This window comes from Rhinatrema bivittatum, chromosome 2 (genome assembly GCF_901001135.1).
Source record: "Rhinatrema bivittatum chromosome 2, aRhiBiv1.1, whole genome shotgun sequence".
Lineage (NCBI taxonomy): Eukaryota > Metazoa > Chordata > Amphibia > Gymnophiona > Rhinatrematidae > Rhinatrema > Rhinatrema bivittatum.
Genome location: NC_042616.1, coordinates 56,033,834 through 56,054,508, shown reverse-complemented (window position 1 = coordinate 56,054,508; position 20,675 = coordinate 56,033,834). Strand labels below are relative to the sequence as shown.

At 45.3% G+C, this 20,675-nt stretch overlaps 1 protein-coding gene across 3 annotated transcripts in view; it reads right to left on the bottom strand.

The window, feature by feature from the left end:
• SMARCC1 (SWI/SNF related, matrix associated, actin dependent regulator of chromatin subfamily c member 1) overlaps positions 1–20,675 on the bottom strand; it is a 557,827-nt gene that overhangs the window by 372,134 nt on the left and 165,018 nt on the right. For all 3 annotated transcript variants that reach the window (XM_029588188.1, XM_029588187.1, XM_029588189.1), the window contains exon 12: positions 1,190–1,249. In XM_029588188.1, the coding sequence (XP_029444048.1) occupies positions 1,190–1,249 (60 nt within the window). The remainder of the gene's footprint in view (positions 1–1,189; positions 1,250–20,675) is intronic.

Sequence of the window (20,675 nt, the reverse complement as noted above, 5' to 3'; positions counted from 1 at the left end):
ACATGGATGGCATTCTGGTTGGTCCCGGGTCCAGGAAAAATAGGAAACTTGGCACCTTGGGAATCTTCCGCAGTATGAATAATGGCACTTGTGATAAGGCTAAATCCTGTCTTAACAATGAGAAGGGCTCTGCTCTAATGGATCACTGCGACAGTGGTAGCCTCTTCAGTTCCAAGAGGGATGGACCCAAAAACGATCCCCTGTGCCACTTCAACACTTTTCTTGGCACTGCAAGCCTCTGCACCATAATCAACCCCAGACTGGAAACAAAACAAAGCCGGCACAACAGGAGTTGGGGGAGAGGGGAGAGAGTAAAAGTTTCTGTTTTTGCAAGATTCAGAGGGGTATGCTTCCCGCCTGAACTTCTTGTGCCAAGATCCTGATTATGCTTCACTACTAGAGGAGCAACTGAGCTGCTCGACCTTGTGCTGAGATTTGGAGCTATTACTCACTGTCACCTTTCTCAAGGCCTCCATTTTCCAGACACAGTATTGCTGTGCCTGGAAGACAGTCGACCACAGCTAGAGCAGTTTAAAGAATCACGATTGGGGCCCAACTGCAGTAACAAGACAGTGTGTCCATGATAGACATCCAGCACTCAGATGCAGACTTTGAACCTCTCTGTGCTTCCTGTCATCTTAACTGTTTTTATTACAATTTAAAAGTTCTGTTTGAAGGACTGCCATGGCAACAGCAGAAAAAAAATTCAACTAATGAAGCAGTTTGATGACCAAAAAAGATAAAAATTTAGATAGCTACTGGGACATGCAAGTGCTGCAGCTCAGATGAAGAAAGACTGAAGGGCCTTTATGACGGCATGCACACACAAGGGAACTCGCACGCATGCTCAGTAAAGTCTTTATCAAGCTCAGAGTTGGGGCCATGTTGGCACCATTAGATGACATCACTCGTACATAATGGCTAATTCATACCTGGTTATCGACGGAAAAGCAGCTATTGAAGGAATAACATGCATCTGACATTCACTGAAGAAAATGAACATAAGTACAATGTATGGCCACAGGAATTACCATGCAGTTCTGGAAAATGTGCTATTGCCAGTCCAGTCAAAATTATGTCGCCTATATGTCTAAGGCAAATTGCCTTTTTTCCCAGAGAATATTTCAATGTTTTCCAGATTCATAGGACTTCACAGTAAGAAAATCACAGTAAACAAAATACTCATTACCTAAATCTGCTATAAATCCTCCTTTCACAGGCGTGTGTTCACTGTCTTTCTTCGGGTTTACTGTAACAAAAAAAAAGGCCAAAATAAAACCAAAACAGATTGATTTCTTTTCCAGTCTTAAAAACATTTTTGAAATACCTATATGAGCTGAATCTTTAGCATGATACCACACTACTCCTCAGTGGACTACATTTAATGTAAACAGAGATGGCTCAAATTGAGTGTCACCCTCCCAGGGATTAATTTCAGAAAATTACAACCAGCTTTTCAAAAAAGCTTTATACAATAGATTTAGTACAACATTTATTTATTTGTAGGTTTTTATATACCGACAACCGTTTGCACATCGTGTCTGTTTACAGATAACTTAAAACTTTTTGGCAGTGCCATTACATAGAACTTTTTGGCAGTGCCATTACATAGAACAGTTAAACGATGCATACAAGAAAAACACATGAACAAATGGAAACTGGGTAACTATTTACAGGGGATGATGTTTCCTCAACCGGGGCGGAAGAAGGAGAAGTCGACAGGAGCACATTGTAAAAATAGTACGAGAAGCACAATGTGAGGATAATAAATCGAAAAAGTGTAAGCAGCTCATAAGGTCATCTGGGAGAAAGTTATTGTGAGAAAAAGTCGACAGGGATACATTGTAAAGGGTGATACAGGGAATGCATTATACACAGCTTAGAGGGTCATCAGGAAGATGATTGTTGAGGGAAGGGAAGGCCTGTAGGAATAGCCAGGTTTTTAGCTTTTTTTTGAATTTGGGTGTTTCAGATGTTTCAGAGCGCAGGTCTGGGGGCATAGAGTTCCAAAGGGTAGGGCCGGCCAGGGAAAAGGCTCTGTTCATAGTTGAAATATGTTTCGTGGATTTGATAGAAGGGATGCGGAGTGTGACTTGGAGGGCAGTGCGGGTAGGTCTATTGGAGGTGCGGGTAAGCAGTGGGGGGTTGATCCAGTCTGTGTTTCCATTGATGATGCTTTTATGAATAAGGGAGAGAACTTTGAAAAGGAAAGTGAAAAGAAAGTGAAGTAGAATCTTTGAAAAGAAAGTGAAGTAGAATCATACAAAAGACAAGTTCTCAACCTACAAATGAGAAGCATTCAATGCTTATCTTTCGAGGGGTTCTGAATAGCTTAAGACAGAGGTTCCCAAATTACAGATAGCAGGCAAAATCCGGCTCGCTGAGCTCACTTGATCGGTCTGCCATGTTTGGGTTTTTTTTTTGGTGCGGTGAATAAAGGTTATTTTGTTTTTTTGTTTTTTTTTTTAAATGCAGATCAGAGACAGAAAAGCTGGCAGGATTGTGCAGGCCCAGCAAGTGTGAGAAGAGGCAGCAGAACCGGGCAGCAATGAAGAAAGCTGCTGGCAGGAAGACCAGATACCAACAGTGCAAGAAGAGGCAAATGAACTAGACAATGCCAAATAAAGCCACTTTCTTTGTATGGGAAGTGTGTGAGTATGCATTTTTGTGTGTGTGTGTATAATTGAGGACCTGTGTCTGCATGTGTGGGTCTGAGTGAGCCCATGTGAGAGTCTGCATGTGTCTGTTGGAATGAACCTGGAGCTGTCTCTCTCTTTGGGAGTGTGGGAGAATCTGTGCATGGAAGTGAGAGTCTGTGTGTGTCTGTGTGGGAGTGACTGTCACTGTGTGACTGTCTCCGTGTGTGTGTGTGTCTCTCTCTCTCTGTAGGAGAGAGCAAGCCACTTTGTGTTTGGGAGTGAGAGCCTACCTCAGTTTGTGTATTTAGGAGTGAGTGAGAGCCCAAGTCTGTGTGTTTGGGTGTGAGTGAGAGCCTGTGTCTGTATATCTGGGAGTGAAAGCCTGTGGTGTCTGTCTTTGAGCATGTGTGAGAGCTTATATCTGTGTGTGTGGGGTGGGGGAGCGCGATACCTGTGTCTGTATGGAAGCAAGAGCCTTTGTCTCTGTATGTGTGTGTGTATGGGATGAGTGATAGCCTTTATTTGTGGGTGGGAGTGATTGATAACCTGTGTCTGCATTTGTGGGAGTTAGAGCCTGTGTTTGTATATCTGTGTGTGTGTGGCAGGGGGGGGGGGGGTGACAGAGAGAACCCGTATGTATATGTGAGAGAGGGCCTGTGTGTATGAGAGCCTGTGTACATGAGGAAGGAAAGGAAGAAAACAGGAGAGAGAAAAAGACCAGAAAACTTGAAAAAGGAATTAGGAAAAGACAAACAAGGGGAAAGTGGAAAAGAGACTGGGATCAACTGATTAGAAAAATAAAAAATATTAAACATTTTGCGCTTTTAGCACTTGTAATACGGCATCTTTTTTTATACAGCAGAGTTGCTTACCTGTAACAGGTGTTCTCCTATGACAGCAGGATGTCACACATGGGTGACATCATTGGACGGAGCCCAGCATGGAAACCTTATGTCAAAGTTTCTGGAACTTTGACTGAGCACACTGAGCATGCCCTACTCCACATGTCCACATGGGGTCCTTCTTCAGCACAACAACCACAATGCTGTTGGTAACAAGAGGGAGAGATAGCCTGAACCCAAACAATGAGCCCTAGCCAGGAAGAGTTGGGCTCTACACCTGAAAGAAATTCCAAAGGACAGACTTGGCAGAATCTGTCACGTTGGCCATCCCCATCCAGACAGTAGTAAGATGTGAATGTGTGGAGAGAACTCCATGCCGCAGCCTTGCAGATCTCCATGGGAAGTGCTCGCAAGTGGGTCACCAACATTGCCATAACTTTAACAGAATGAGCCTTGAACATGACTCCCAAGATGCAGTTCCGCCTGGGTATAACAGGAGATGCAATCTGCTAGCCAAATGGATAGTGTCTGTTTGGCAAAGGCAACTCCCAATCTATTCCTATCAAAGGAAATGTATTTGTGTTCTAGGGCCTGGTGTAATATTTGTATTGCTGCTTTTTCATAGATAAAAGCTGTTGCTGTTTGAGGCCTGCAAGCTAGTGCTGGTATGGTATGGTAAGATTCTAGGTGTTTGTCTTACTTTACAAACTGACAGTGGAGAGAGTTTGTTTTGCCTTTACTGAGGTGACACCAGAATTTCAATATATTGGAGTGCAATGTGAATGGTTTTTGTTCTGCTCTGCACCTTTTGCAAATTTTAAGTTCCTATGATTACTGCTATTTTATTCTTCTCTGCCTTGAATGCAAATATCATAATGCCTCTTTATTGCTCCATGGTGAGACCGCACCTTGAATACTGTGTACAATTCTGGTCGCCGCATCTCAAAAAAGATATAATTGCGATGGAGAAGGTACAGAGAAGGGCTACCAAAATGATAAAGGGAATGGAACAACTCCCCTATGAGGAAAGACTAACGAAGTTAGGACTTTTCAGCTTTGAGAAGAGATGGCTGAGGGGGGATATGATAGAGGTGTTTAAAATCATGAGAAGTCCTATGAGGAAAGACTAAAGAGGTTAGGACTTTTCAGCTTGGAGAAGAGACGACTGAGGGGGGATATGATAGAGGTGTTTAAAATCATGAGAGGTCTAGAACGGGTAGATGTGAATCGGTTATTTACTCTTTCGGATAGTAGAAAGACTAGGGGGCACTCCATGAAGTTAGCATGGGGCACATTTAAAACTAATCGGAGAAAGTTCTTTTTTACTCAACGCACAATTAAACTCTGGAATTTGTTGCCAGAGAATGTGGTTCATGCAGTTAGTATAGCTGTGTTTAAAAAAGGATTGGATAAGTTCTTGGAGGAGAAGTCCATTACCTGCTATTAAGTTCACTTAGAGAATAGCCACTGCCATTAGCAATGGTTACATGGAATAGACTTAGTTTTTGGGTACTTGCCAGGTTCTTATGGCCTGGATTGGCCACTGTTGGAAACAGGATGCTGGGCTTGATGGACCCTTGGTCTGACCCAGTATGGCATTTTCTTATGTTCTTGTGTTCTTATGTGGTCATTGTTAAAAAATACCATTCTAGAAGCACAGTCCAGATGTATTCCACACATTAAGAAAGGTGGAAAGAAGGCAAAACGATTACTGGCATGGTTAAAAGAGGAGGTGAAAGAAGTTATTTTAGCCAAAAAATCTTCATTCAAAAATTGGAAGAAGGATCCAACAGAAGAAAATAGGATAATGCATAAACGTTGGCAAGTTAAATGTAAGACATTGATAAGACAGGCTAAGAGAGAATTTGAAAAGAAGTTGGCCATAGAGGCAAAAACTCACAGTAAAACCTTTTTAAAATATATCCGAAGCAGAAAGCCTGTGAGGGAGTCAGTTGGACCGTTAGATGATCGAGGGGTTAAAGGGGCACTTAGAGAAGATAAGGCCATCGCGGAAAGATTAAATGATTTCTTTGCTTCGGTGTTTACTGAAGAGGATGTTGGGGAGGTACCCGTACTGGAGAAGGTTTTCATGGGTAATGATTCAGATGGACTGAATCAAATCACGATGAACCTAGAAGATGTGGTAGACCTGATTGACAAACTGAAGAGTAGTAAATCACCTGGACCAGATGGTATACACCCCAGAGTTCTGAAGGAACTAAAAAATGAAATTTCAGACCTATTAGTAAAAATCTGTAACCTATCATTATTGGGGTTACATTAGCTATCCTCCAGTCTTCAGGTACAATGGATGGGTAAACAGGAACAACTTGCGCAAAGGCCTACCCTTCCAACAACCAGTTCCACAGATAACTCTAACTACAGATGCATCCACCTTAGGTTGGGGAGCTCACATAGACCATCTCCAAACCCAGGGTACTTGGACAACACTCGAAGCAACATTTCAAATCAAATAACCGATTCACATTTACCCGTTCTAGACTTCTCATGATTTTAAACACCTCTATCATATCCCCCCTCAGCAGTCTCTTCTCCAAGCTGAAAAGTCCCAACCTCTTTAGTCTTTCCTCATAGGGGAGCTGTCCCATTCCCCTTATCATTTTGGTCGCCCTTCTCTGTACTTTCTTCATCGCAATTATATCTTTTTTTGAGAATCGGCGACCAGAATTGTACACAGTATTCAAGGTGGGGTCTCACCATGGAGCGATACAGAGGCATGAGTTTGCTAATAAGGAGAGTGTTTCCACCCGATCTTCGGGTAGGAAAGCTCTTGATAGTTTGGTGTTCAATTCTGCTCCGATGAATTGAAGTAGGTGAGACGGGATGAGATGGGACTTTTGGTAGATGATGAGAAAACCCATCGAGTGGAGCAGATTGATTGTTCGTCTGAGAGAAGCAAGAGCTCCTTGTTGAGTTTGCTTCTGATGAGCCAGTCGTCCAGGTAGGGGAAAACGTGTACACTTTCCTTGTGTAATTGTGCTGCTACTACTGCTAGACATTTCATGAATACTCTGGGTGCTGAGGCAAGTCCGAATGGTAGTACCCTGTATTGGAAATGCTGTTGACCCACCATGAAACGCAGATACTTGCGATGAGGAGGGAATATTGGAATGTGAGCGTGTCTTGTAGATCCAGAGAACAGAACCAGTCTCCTGTCTGAAGAAGGGGAAGCATGGTGCCTAAAGAGACCATCCTGAATTTCTCTTTCCGTAGAAATTTGTTGAGATTTCTGAGGTCTAGGACAGGACGTAGGCCTCCTGTTTTCTTTGGAACGAGGAAATAACGGGAGTAGAATCCTCTGCCCTGCTGAGGCCAGGGTACCGGTTCCAAGGCTCTGGCTCTCAGAAGGGTGGATAATTCGGCTTGCAGAAGAGTGATGTGATTTTTGTTTATCCAAAGAGACTTTGGAGGAGAGTCTTTTGGAATTGACAGGAAATTGAGTTGATAACCTTGTGATATTATGGAGAGTATCCATTGTTCTGTTATCTGTAACCAATGGTTGTAATAGAAGGAGACTCGACCTCCTACTGGTACGTTTGGGTTGGGATTGTGAAGATGGCTTTTGTTCTCTGGCGTTGTCTCAAAAACCTGCAGCTGGTACTGTTTGCGCTGGTGGTTGAGGCCTAGCAGTCTAGGCTGCCTAGGTTGAGATCTTTGCTGTGGTCGGGAAGATCTACCTCTAGGTGCTGATGGATAATATCTTCTTGGCCTGTAGTATGGCTTTCGGGTATCCTTTCTTGGTTGACGGCGGGACGCTGAAGAAGAGTCTTGTGGGACCGCAGATAACTGACGCAGTGTCTCTGTATGCTCTAAGTTGGGCCACTGCGTCCTGAACCTTCGACCCAAAAAGGTTGTCACCTATGCAGGGTAAGTCTACCAGTTTATCCTGTACCTCAGGCCTGAGGTCAGATGCTTTTAACCAGGCCCAATGGCGTGCACTGATCCCCGAAGCCTCAACCCTGGAAGAAGTTTCGAAGCTGTCATATGCAGCACGAGCCTCATGTTTTCCATCTTCTAGTCCTTTATGGACAATTGCGTGAGCTGCATCTTGGTATTGCTGAGGTAGGGAATCAGTGAGCTCCTGCATTTGTTTCCAGAGCTTTCTCTGGTATTGCATCATGTAGAGTTGGTAAGACGCTATCCTGGAGTTAAGCATTGCTCCTTGGTATACTTTCCTTCCTAGAGAGTCTAGGAATCTATGATCCTTCCCTGGTGGTGTAGACGAATGAGGTCGTATTCTTTTAGATTTCTTCTGAGCCGACTCGACCACTACTGACTGGTGTGGTAGTTGTGCTTTTTGAGAGACAGGGACATGCTGTACGAGATATGTGGTGTCCATTCTCCTATTGACTGGTGGAACGGAACATGGATGCTCCCACAATCTATGTTGTAACTCTAGTAGGATCTCGTGGATAGGAATGGCTAGGACCTCCTTGGGTGGATCCACAAATTGAAGGACTTCTAATGTTCGTCTCGTATCCTCCTCAGATACTAATTTAAAAGGGATTGTGTCTGCCATATCTTTTATGAAGGTAGTGAAGGATAAGTCTTCTGGTGGGGACTTTTTTTTTCCTTCAGGGGGAGATGGCTCAGACATGAAACTTTCTGATGATGAGTCTGTGTTTCTCTCCTCCCAGGAGTCATATGGTGCATGTTTGGAAGGAGAAGTGGGAGAAGACCTTGGTGGTACTGATGGAACCACTGGTCTGAAAAGTCCTGAAGGTCCTGGTTGGGGTTCATCGAGTGTGAACTGACCAAAAGTATCTCCTACACCTGCTAGCTTAGTAGGAATAGGTTGTGATGGCATAGCACCACTGAGGGCATTGAGTTTTTCCATGAGCGGTTGAAAAATTGAAGCGTCTGGTTGCATTGGAGTCCCCGGTATGGGTACTGGCATCGGGAATGTTAATGGCAATGGCATTGGCATTGGTGCTGGTCCCGGCATCAGTGATTTTCCTGTCTTCGGGGATGGCCCCGGCATCGGTGACGGCTTCGGCGAGGGTATCAGCATCGGAGGAGTCATCAGTGTCGATGGCCAGTATTCCTGGAGCGCTTCTTGCACCGCCTAGCGGATGAATCTGTTCAGTTCCTCTGTAATAGCTGATGCAGGCAGAGCAGCTATACGAGGTGGCAGTGAAGGCGTCATCGGCTCTACCACAGGGCCCTGTGGTGGCTCGATGTCCGGCACCTCTAGGGGTGGGGTATGCCTTGGTGTAGAAGGCCTCGGTGTCTCTTGTAGACGAGGTCTCTTGGCTCCAGGCTGCTCCGGTGATAACAGGGCCTCCGGAATCGAAGAATGTCGATGCTGATGTCGATGTTTTTTACGCTCCATGGCTTTTTCAAGCCCAGACGTTGACTTTGATGCCGGAGACGGGGGTTGGTGACGACCGTTCTCCCGAGCCCTCCAATCGACGCTTTTTAATAACCAGATTTTTCAACGCTCCAGCCAGAGACGAATGGGTGGACGTCGACGTAGAAGGTAATAGCTGGATGGGGAAAAGGTGTTCCATCTTTTCCTGATGTGCTTTTCGACCTTTAACGGTCATTTCCGCACATTTTGGGCATGATGAGACACCATGGGATTGACCCAAACAAAGCACACACTCAAGGTGTGGATCAGTAATTGACCTCGTTCGATTACATTTGGTACATTTTTTAAAGCCTGTGGCCATGATATCCATCAACGGCTGTCAAGGTTATGTGACTAAAAGTTTTGTGAACTCAGAGTCGGAAACAAAATTTCATTGGCCGGTGGTTGAAGAGAGACCCCGATGTGGGGATGAGAAAAAGTGATATTTTAATCTGGTTTTTTTTAGACAGAGTTGTGTGAAAAAATTCACACAGGGCTCCTGCTCCGCGATGCTAAATGCAGCGCAGAAAAGCGAAGACTGAAGGGAGACCCCTGTGGCTCGAGGAATCATGGCATGCTGGGCATGCTCAGTGGGCTTTGTGTGCCAGTCAAAAGTTTCTAGAAACTTTGACAGAAAGATTTCCATGATAGGGCTCAGTCAGTGACATCACCCATATGTGAGGATTAGCATCCTGCTTGTCCTGGGATAAAAGATTATATTTAAAAAATGCTCTTTCCCAAGTAGTTGGAATGAGGTGTGATTATTTTTCCTCTTATGAAATGAATTACATACTACATCTTGTTTCTTTCAGTAAATTTTATCTTTTTTTTTTTTAAAGGTAGCAGGGAGTGGGGTAGCTCCAGCTCCGAGCTCAGGAAGCTTGCTCATTTCTGAATTTTCATCTGTACCAGCTTGGAGCATAACAAAAAAAAATATCTATAGATATATATATATAGATGTTCAATGTATTAGACTAAGGAATTATTTTTCCTGCTTACACTGTTTCATTGTAAACCGGTCTGATATGCATTTGATGCATGAAAATCGGTATATAAAAATCAGAAATAAATAAATACATAAATAAAATATATCTATATATCTCTATCTCTATATATATCAGTTCTGATCCAGGTCTTGGAACTGGCTCTTAGCTCCAGAGCCCCAGCCATTCATAGAATAGACCATTTTGGTCTTTAATTGCTGTTTTGTTGTTTTTTTTACTATGATTTAAACAAACCTAGACAAAGTGTTTTGTAAGTCTATATACCTTAAGCCAGGCATATAGACACCCATGGACAGAGGTTCTCCCTGACACTCTCTCTCACAGGTTGTTTCTGACCCCCTCCCCCACCCACAGTCTCTGTAACACTCCCCCCACCCTATAAACACACAAGCTCTGACCCCCCCCCCCCCCACCGCACCCACATACACAAGTCTCTCTGAATCGCAACCCAGACATACAAACAGGCTCTGACTCTCCCCAATACACACACACAGGCTTTCTGATTCTTCCCCCACATACACACCGGTTCTCTCACTCTCCGACACATTAAGCGCGCATGCACAGGCTCTCTGGCACCCCCAGACATGCTGACACACACACACAGGATCTCTGACTCTCTCCACACACACACACACACACACACACACAGTCTCTAAATCTCCCACACACATGTGCACGCATGCACACACACAGGCTGACCTTATCCTCCCACACACAAAGGCTCTCTGACTCTCCACCCCAATATACACACAGGCTCTTTCCAACCCTCCCCCACAGCTCTGACAATTCCCACACACATGCAGATTATCTGAGTCTCCCCCAGACACACACAGGTTCTCTCTGACTCCCACACACACTGGCTCTGACTCACTCACACACACAGTCAGTGGCTTTCTTCAGCATTGCTCAATCCTACAGCCTCTTTTTGCCCTGGCAGGGCGAGCCCACCCCACCAGTAGCTTTCCTCTGCATCGCCCAGTCCTGCAGCTTCTTTGTCCCGCCAGCGGCTTTCATCGGTGGCCCCTGATTTCACAGACTTCTCGCTCTGGCAGGGCCTGTCTTCCCCACCAGCTGTTTTCCTCAGCACTACCCACAGCCTTTTCTCGCATTGGCAAGGCCTGAGCAACTGTCAGTTTTTCTGACTCCACTCTGTATTTAAAAATAAATGAACACTTTCTCCACCACACCAAAAAAAAATAGCATCAAGGGCCAGATTCGGCTCATAAGCATAGTTTGGGGACCCCAAGTGCTTGTCTCTAGTTTGGGGACCCCAAGTGCTTGTCTCTAGTTTGGGGACCCCAAGTGCTTGTCTCTAGTTTGATTTTAATGCTGAGACACAAGAACAGCAAAAGCAAAATGAAGAAAAATATATGGTAAAGCACAGTGCAAATTCCATTAGAAGCTGACTTGAAACATCTTTCAATCAGAAGAGATATCTGAAAAGACACCACTAAAATATTTACAAAAAATATTAAAGGAGCAAGAAAAAAAATAAAAACAGCCTCGGTTGAAAGATATTTTGGAATCATGTCTGGAAGTTCGAAAATGCCACCAGGAAAACAAGAGGAGGGTAGAATGAGTCCTTAATCCCTCTGGAATAGGATGACCACGACAGATATATGCAGACCCAATAGCCTCCTTCGACCACTGTGCAATCATGGCCTTCAACGTTTTCTGTCTCTTTTTTGAACCACTTCAACAACCGGAAACTGTTAGTGACCTCCAGATATCGCAACAGAGCCCTCCTGACATCCAACCACTTTAATTCTTTTGCGTGAGGCGTACAGATCTCCAAATTTGCAAAGGCCGGAAGCTCCACTGATTGACTCAAGAGAAACATTGAAACTATCTTCGGCAGAAAAAAACAGAACCAACCTCAGAGAGACCCCAGACTCCAAAATCCGTAAAAAGGGCTTCAAGTTCAGACCCCGTCCTGGCTGAACAAATCACCACCAAAAAAACCCACTTTCAAAGTCAGATCTTTTATGGTGGCCTTCTTTAGAGGCTCAAATGGCACTTCACACATGCCCTTCAGAACCAAATTAAGGTTCCAAGAAGGGCACACCTGACGAACAGGGGGGCACAGATATTTCACCCCTCGGAGGAAACTAACTACATCTGGATGTGCAGCAAGGGTTAATCCATGAAGCTTGCCCCGAAAGCAGCCCAGGGCTGACACCTGCACTCTCAGGGAACTAAAAGACAAACCCTTCGACAGGCCCTTCTGCAAAAAGGCCAGAATCTACACTACCGAGGCTCAGCCCCCTGCTCTGCACACCAAGCCTCAAAAACTCTCCAAACTCTGCATACATCAAGGAAGTGGAAGGCTTTCTAGCCTGCAACAGAGTAGAAATAACATCCTCAAGATAAGCTTTTTTCCTTAATTGCCTCCTTTCAAAAGCCAAGCCTCTAGACAAAAGCGATCCATTTGATTTGAAAATATAAGGCCGTCGGCTGCCAGTAATCGCCGACGGCCCTTTGCCCTTACTATGTCACAGGAGCTACCGCTGCCATTGGTCGACCCAGTGACATAGTAAGGGCAAAGGGCCGTCGGCACCATTTTGATTGCTGGCAGCCAACGGCCCAAGTCCAGGAGATCGCTCCCGGACCGCTCCTGGACCCCCACTGGACCACCAGGGACTTTTGGCAGGTCTTGGGGGGGGTCAGGAGGGTGGGGGGTTGTAGTAAATTAATTTGGCAGGTCTGGGGGGATCAGGAGGGTGGGGGGTTTTGTTAGATTTTTATTTTTTTTTATATTCGCTCCATAAGACGCAGACATTTTTCCCCCCACTTTTGGGGGAAAAAAGTGTGTCTTATGGAGCAAAACATACGGTAATTATTCGCCCTATAAGACGACCCCCGGCGTATAAGATGACCCCCGACTTTTGAGAAGATTTTCAGGGGTTAAAAACTCGTCTTATACGCCGGAAAATACGGTACTTGCCAGGTTCTTATGGCCTGGATTGACCACTGTTGGCTTGATGGACCCTTGGTCTGACACAGTATGGCATTTTCTTATGTTCTTCATGGCCAACTTCGACAGGGTATCTCTGTGGCAGGAGCTTCCACTTTCCAGCAAGGATTTAGAAATACGCTCTGACATCTCTGGAGGATGTGGTTTCAGGCTGTAGTGCCTGGATGCATGGCCGCTGCACTTGGGCTGGACACTTGGGAGGAAGTCTGATTAACTTGGAACGTCACATTGCTAGATTTTTTTCCCATAATGGTGGCTTTATGCTTTTGAAAATTAAGCAGCAGAATAAGCAAAGTCATATTCTAGTGCGACAATCAAGCAGCATCCTTGTGCTCAACCGTTAATACGCTAAGATTCTGCACGTAGCAGAACAGCTTAGAGGTGATATGGGCCATTTTACGCAGCAATACCACTATTAGAGCGCAACATGTACCAGGGGCTAGTATTGAGGGTTGCAGATGCTTCATCTTGAGCTAAATGGGAATTAGTTCGATAGCAGGTACCCACAGTGGAGAAGCAGGAACAGAAGCCCTGGACCACCTATGGGGAATTGGTCGCCGACTACCAGAAACCTCATAAAAGGATCGTTAGCTCACAGCACATGGTCAGCTTACTGCAGGAACCAGTTGCTGTGTCCCCTTGCCTAGGCCAAGGCTGGGGCCCGGGTCTGATGCGGCCTTGCTTAGCTATTATGGCAGGCAGCAGAGGTGGTGAGCTAGGCAGGTCTAAGGCAACCGCCATAACGGCTCAGATACCAGTCCCAGTGCCGGATGACCTGATAAATATGTCTCTTCAGCGAAGGAAATGGTCATCCAGAGGCTCAGTGGTTAGACATTTAGCAGGTCTGGCCTTCTTTTGAAAGTACGCAGACGGGGAGACCCCATGGAGTGTAGTAGTAGGCTAGTGATAAGAGCAATGGGCCCTGAACCAGGGAAGCCAGGGTTCAATTCCCACTCAGAGTTTACTAAAGGCAAATTACCTCTCCCTCTGGAACCAATAAATGCGGTGAATAACCGTTTTGGAGGTGTCTACTTGTTGGTGCACACCAACCAGGTCCCATTGACCAGATATCAGTTCTCCAAAGTGCTCAGAATGGGGCTGGATGTCAGAAAATTTACCACACACTCCCTTAGGATTGGAATAAGCGTGTCACACAAGCAGGTCTTCGGATCAACACCATACAGCAGATAGGAAGATGGCAATCAGCAGCAGTAAATATGTTTGTCAGGATGGACCAGGCGAGCACATCTACTCATATCTCTTAATTGTATTTTGCAGATCCATGTCTGACCCAATTGACTACTTGGATTATCGGACACTTTGATAGAGTGGGCCGTCAGGAGAGCACACAATCACCCCTAAAGACTGCATTTTGGATTGGCAGCTCATGGGCTAGTCGCAACATGGATGGGTAAGCCAGGTATGCATTGGGACCGTTTCTTGCCCCTTTCTTCAGCGCTGGAGGGATTCGATGGCAGCTCCAAAATGCCATCATAATGCATTTGGGGGGCAATGACCCAGGCAAACTAAGAACATAAGAACATAAGAAAATGCCATACTGGGTCAGACCAAGGGTCCATCAAGCCCAGCATCCTGTTTCCAACAGTGGACAATCAAGGCCATAAGAACCTGGCAAGTACCCAAAAACTAAGTCTATCAAGCAAGCAGCTAATTATGAGGATCAAAAAAGCAAAATTGCTTACCTTTTAATGGGTGTTATCCCAGGACAGCAGGATGTAGTCCTTACATATGGGTGACGTCACTGATTGAGCCCTAATACGGGAAAACTTTCTGTCAAAGTTTCTAGAAACTTTTGACTGGCACTGTGAGGCCACTGAACATGCCCAGCATGCCATGATATTCTCTGCCAAAGGGGTCTCACTCTAGTCTCGTATGTAGCAATAAGCTTTAGCAAAAACTAAAATAAGTAAATGTATCGGACCCAACTCCACGGGGTGGCGGGTGGGTTTCGTGAGGACTACATCCTGCTGTCCTGGGATAACACCTATTACAAGGTAAGCAATTTTGCTTTATCCCAGGACAAGCAGGATGCTAGTCCTCACATACAGGTGATTAGCAAGCTAGAGGCTGAGTTATTTCATAGTGAAACAACAGTGAAGTATTGTTGTTGAAAATGAGTCAGCCGAAGATGACAGCAGGATGGATGTAGAAGGAGTTGGGGTTAAACTGGAAACAAGTTCTTTAAGACAGATTGTCCATAGGCGGAATCTTGTCGTCCTTCTTTGTCCAAACAGTAATGAGCTGAAAAGGTGTGAAGAGAACTCCATGTTGCTGCTTTACATATGTCAAGGATTGGCACTGAACGATAGTGTGCTACTGAGGTTGACATTGCTCTTACTGAATGTGCCTTTACTCGTCCTTGGAGAGGAAGGCCTGCTTTTTCATAGCAAAACTGTATGCAATCTGCTAACCAGTTAGATAGAGTATGTTTACCCACTGCTTTACCCGATTTGTTTGGATTATAAGATACAAAAAGTTGATTGGATTTCCTGTGGACTGCAGTGCAGTTTAAGTAAAAAGCTAGCGCACGCTTACAGTCCAAGGTATGTAAGACCCGTTCTCCTTGGTGAGAATGAGGCCTTGGAAAAAATGTGGGTAAAACTATGGATTGGTTCAAGTGGAATTCCGTAACTACCTTGGGGAGGAATTTTGGACGTGTACGTAGAACCATTCTGTCATGTAGGAACTTTGTATAGGGTGAGTACGTGACAAGTGCTTGTAACTCACTAACCCTTCTAGCTGATGTAATGGCTATGAGGAAGATAGTCTTCCATGTGAGAAACTTAAGATCACAGGAATCTATGGGTTCGAAAGGAGAACGCTTGAGCCTTGTTAAAACTAGATTCAGGTCCCATTCTGTGACTGGCAGCCGAATTGGTGGTTTAAGTTGAGTTAAACCTCTCATAAACCTGCTGACAAGAGGTTGTATGGATATTGGTGCATCTCCCATCTTGTTATGGTAAGCGGAGATTGCACTTAAGTGTACTCTTACAGATGAAGTCTGGAGTCCAGATTCTGAAAGATGGTATAAGTAGTCTGGAAGAGAAGTAGTGGGGCAAGTGAAAGGATCAATACTGTTTTGCCTGCACCACAAAGTAAATCTCTTCCATTTGGAAGAATAATTCTTTTGTGTGGAAGGTTTACGTGAAGCTATAAGCACTTGAGATACATTGGTTGAAAGATTGAGTGGTTGTAAAATCAAGCTTTCAACATCCATGCTGTCAGGGATAGGGACTGAAGGTTGGGATGTCGCAGCCAACCCTGATCCTGAGTTATGAGAGTGGGAGCCATTCCCAGGCGAATTGGATCCCTGACTGACAGGTCGAGTAGTGTGGGGAACCATACTTGTTGAGGCCAATATGGGGCAATGAGTATCATGGATCCCCTGTCTTGTTGTAGCTTCACTAGAGTTTTGGTTATGAGCGGTATTGGAGGATACGCGTATAGTAGGCCTGAGTTCCAAGGGCGAGCAAAAGCGTCTTTGGCTGGCTGGTTCTTCTGTTTGTATAGAGAACAGAATTTGTCCACCTTGTGATTCAGATGGGATGCAAAGAGGTGTATTGTTGGTTGTCCCCAACATTGAAATATCCTGGTCACTATTGCAAGATCCAGGGACCATTCTTGTGGTTGGAACTGGCGACTGAGTTGATCTGCTAGTACATTGTGAATGCCTGCCAGATAAGTGGCCCGGAGAAACATTAAGTGTGTTAGGGCCCAGTCCCAAATCTGTGCAGCTTCTTTGCAAAGGAGATACGAGCCCGTACCTCCCTGTTTGTTGATGTACCACAAGGCTACTGTGTTGTCCGTTTGGACGAGAACAGTCTTGTGTGAAAGGCAGTCCTTGAACGCATGCAGCGCATAACGTATAGCTCGTAGCTCTAGGAAATTGATTTGAAACATTGCTTCAAACTTTGTTCAAGTACCTTGGGTTTGAAGAGTGTTTGTGTGTGCTCCCCATCCCAAGGTGGATGCATCTGTAGTTAACGTTATCTGTGGGACTAGTTGTTGGAAGGGTAGGCCCTTGTGTAAATTGTCCTTGTTCACCCACCAAAGTAGAGAAGAACGGAGCTGGTGGGTTATTTGAATTGGAGAATGTAGTGGTTGAATGGCTTGGATCCACTGTGATCTTAAAGTCCATTGGGTTACTCTCATGGCTAACCTTGCCATAGGAGTGACATGAACTGTGGAGGCCATGTGGCCTAGTAAGGTTAGAAACTGATGAGCTGTTGCTTGTTTCTTTGAATAAATCGAGTTTGCCAAAAGGGTAAGTGTCTCTGCCCTTGAGAGGATGGTGTTCAATTCTGCTCCTATGAATTGAAGGAGATGAGATGGAGTAAAATGGGATTTTTGATAATTGATGAGAAATCCCATCGAATGGAGAACAGTAATTGTTTGATTGAGAGAAGTTAGAGCTCCTTGTAGAGATGGACTTCTGATGAGCCAGTCGTCTAGATATGGAAACACATGGACACTTTGTTTGTGCAAGTGTGCTGCTATTATTGCCAGACATTTTGTGAATACTCTGGGAGCAGAGGCAAGTCCGAATGGCAGAACTCTGTATTGGAAATGCTGCTGACCCATCGCGTACTCATCGCAGGTACTTGCGATGAGGAGGGAATATTGGAATGTGAGCGTTAAGCGTCTTGAAGATCCAGAGAACAAAGCCAATCTCCTATTTGAAGAAGTGGAAGCATACTGCCTAGAGAAACCATCCTGAACTTTTCTTTCTTCAGAAATTTGTTGAGATTTCTGAGGTCTAGGATGGGACGAAGGCCTCCGGTTTTCTTTGGAATGAGGAAATAACGGGAATAGAATCCTCTGCCCTTCTGAGACCAGGGCACCGGCTCTATCGCCCTGGCTTTCAGAAGGGTGGATAATTCTACTTGTAATTGAAGCATGTGATTTTCGTTGACATGAAAATGACGTGGAAGAAAATCTGTGGGAATTGAGAGGAAACTGAGTTGGTATCCTCGAGATATGATTGACAGAACCCATTGGTCTGATGTGATTGGTATCCAATTTTTATAAAACTTGGATATACAGCCTCCCACTGGAAGTTCTGGCTGAGGACTGGAGAAAAGGCTGAGTTCTCTGGAGGTGGTTTCAAAAACCAGCAGCAGGTCCTGTCTGTGGGGCAGGTTGAGGTCTCGCTGCCCTCTGCTGTCTTGGTTGCAGCCTTTGTTGAGTTCTAGAAGGCCTGGGTCGAGATGCAGGAGGGTAATACCTCCGCTGTCGGTAAAAAGGTCTTCTAGTGTCTTTCCGTTGAGGCCTACGCCCAGTGTGCGTAGGGGATGGAACAGCTCCCCTATGAGGAAAGGCTGAAGAGGTTAGGGCTGTTCAGCTTGGAGAAGAGACGGCTGAGGGGGGATATCATAGAGGTCTTTAAGATCATGAGAGGTCTTGAACGAGTAGATGTGACTCGGTTATTTACACTTTCGAATAATAGAAGGACTAGGGGGCATTCCATGAAGTTAGCAAGTAGCACATTTAAGACTAATCGGAGAAAATTCTTTTTCACTCAACGCACAATAAATCTCTGGAATTTGTTGCCAGAGGATGTGGTTAGTGCAGTTAGTGTAGCTGGGTTCAAAAAAGGTTTGGATAAGTTCTTGGAAGAGAAGTCCATTAACTGCTATTAATCAAGTTTACTTAGGGAATAGTCACTGCTATTAATTGCATCAGTAGCATGGGATCTTCTAGGTGTTTGGGTAATTGCCAGGTTCTTGTGGCCTGGTTTGGCCTCTGTTGGAAACAGGATGCTGGGCTTGATGGACCCTTGGTTTGACCCAGCATGGCAATTTCTTATGTTCTTATGTTCTTATGTGGAAGGGAAGAAAGCTGCCTCAGTGTTTCCGTGTGCTCTTTTAGCTGAGACACAGCATCTTGAACCTTGGATCCGAAAAGGTTGTCTCCCAGGCAAGGGAGATCCACCAGTTTCTCCTGAACCTCTGGCCTAAGGTTGAGGCCTTTAGCCATGCCCATCTCCTGGCGCTGATTCCTGAGGCAGCTACCCTTGAAGCTGTTTCGAATCTGTCATAGGCCGCACGAACTTCATGTTTTCCGGCCTTCAGGCCCTTGTGAATGATGGCCTGGGCTGCTTCCTGATATTGAGTTGGGAGAGATGGGACAAATTCTTGGATTTGTTTCCACAAATTTCTCTGGTATTGGGTCATGTAGAACTGATAGGAAGAGATTCTAGAGTTCAACATGGCCCCTTGATACAACTTACGACCCAGGGAATCCAAAAAACTGTGGTCTTTATGTGGGGGATTCGATGAATGTGTTCTTATTCTTTTTGATCATTTTTGTGCTGTTTCCACCATCACTGAGTGGTGGGGAAGCTGAGACATTTGATATCCAGGAGTAGATTGAACAAGATATGTACTGTCCATTCTTTTGTTTACTGCTGGAACAGAGCAGGGATGTTCCCAGAGTCGATGTTGTAATTCTAAGAGAACATCATGCACTGGAATGGCTACAACCTGTTTTGGAGGGTCTACAAAATGAAGAACCTCCAAGGTTTGTTGTCTGGTGTCCTGTTCTGTTACCAGGTTGAAAGGAATGGAGTCTGCCATTTCTTGGACAAAAGTAGTGAAAGTAAAATCTTCTGGTAGAGATTTCTTTCGGGGATCTGGTGGTGATGGCTCAGACATAAAATCCTCAGATGAGGTTTCTGAGTTAGTGTCACTCCAAGGGTCATATTCTTGGATTTGTTGTGAAGGTGCTGAAGTCCTAGGTGGAGGAGGAGGAATGCCAGAAGGTCCTGGTAATGGATCTTCAGGAGATGGGTCCTCAGGATTGTCTTCCCTTGGATTAGAGGGAAGAGAATCCAGTAAATCTTGATACCTTTTCATGATTATTTGATGCAGTGCTGATTCTGAGTGTCCTGGAGCCCCAGGAAGGAGTGGCACCGTTGGTGAAGGCTTTGTCATCAAAGATGTGAATAAAGTCTTCGATGAACCCTTCAAGGTCAACATCGTTGTCTTGTCTTGTTTGCCGTGCATCGGTGCCGATGTGAACATTGGCATCGGTGCCGGGATCGATAGAGTCATCGGCATCGGCCTGGCGTCTGGTAAGACTGAAGGTACCGACACTTGTATCGATATTCGCATCGAAGTCATCAGTGGAATCGAAGTTTGCACTGGCATCAGGGTTGCCCCCGGCATCGAGATTGGTCCCAGCATCGGTGTCACCGGTATCGATAATGCCTTCGTTATTGGTAATGTTACCGGCATCGGTGATGTCACCGGCATCAGCAGTATCACCGGCATCGGCATGGTCGCCAGAATCTGTTCCTTTAGGGCTTGTACTACCGCTTGTTTAATTAGCAGAGACAAGTCCTGCGGCACCGTTGGAATGTTGGCGCCGATGGAGAAGTAGCAGATACCTCTTGCAAAGGTTGTATAGGCTCCATCGGATGGAGGCCCTGGCGGTGGCGGTGTTTCCTTTTGTTTTTGCCGCTTCATGAACTGTTCTCCCTGGGAGGGAGTTAACGGTGACACCGGGGCATGTCAGTGTCGATGCTTATGTTTAGGCCGTGATTCGGTTACCGACCTTGTCGACGTCCCATCACCCGATCCCTCTGGGCGACGTTTCTTCAGCAGGACTTTTTTGGTAACTCCTGCTGGGGATGATTTTGTCGACGTCGAAGGGGAAGGAAGGAGTTGGAGGTGAAAAAGGTGCTCCATTTTTTCTTGCCGAAGCTTCCTTCCTTTAGGAGTCATCTCCGCACACTGTCGGCAGGAGGAAATATAATGTTTTTCTCCTAAACAGACCACACATTCAAGGTGTGGGTCTGTGATAGACATGGTCCGGTTACAAATC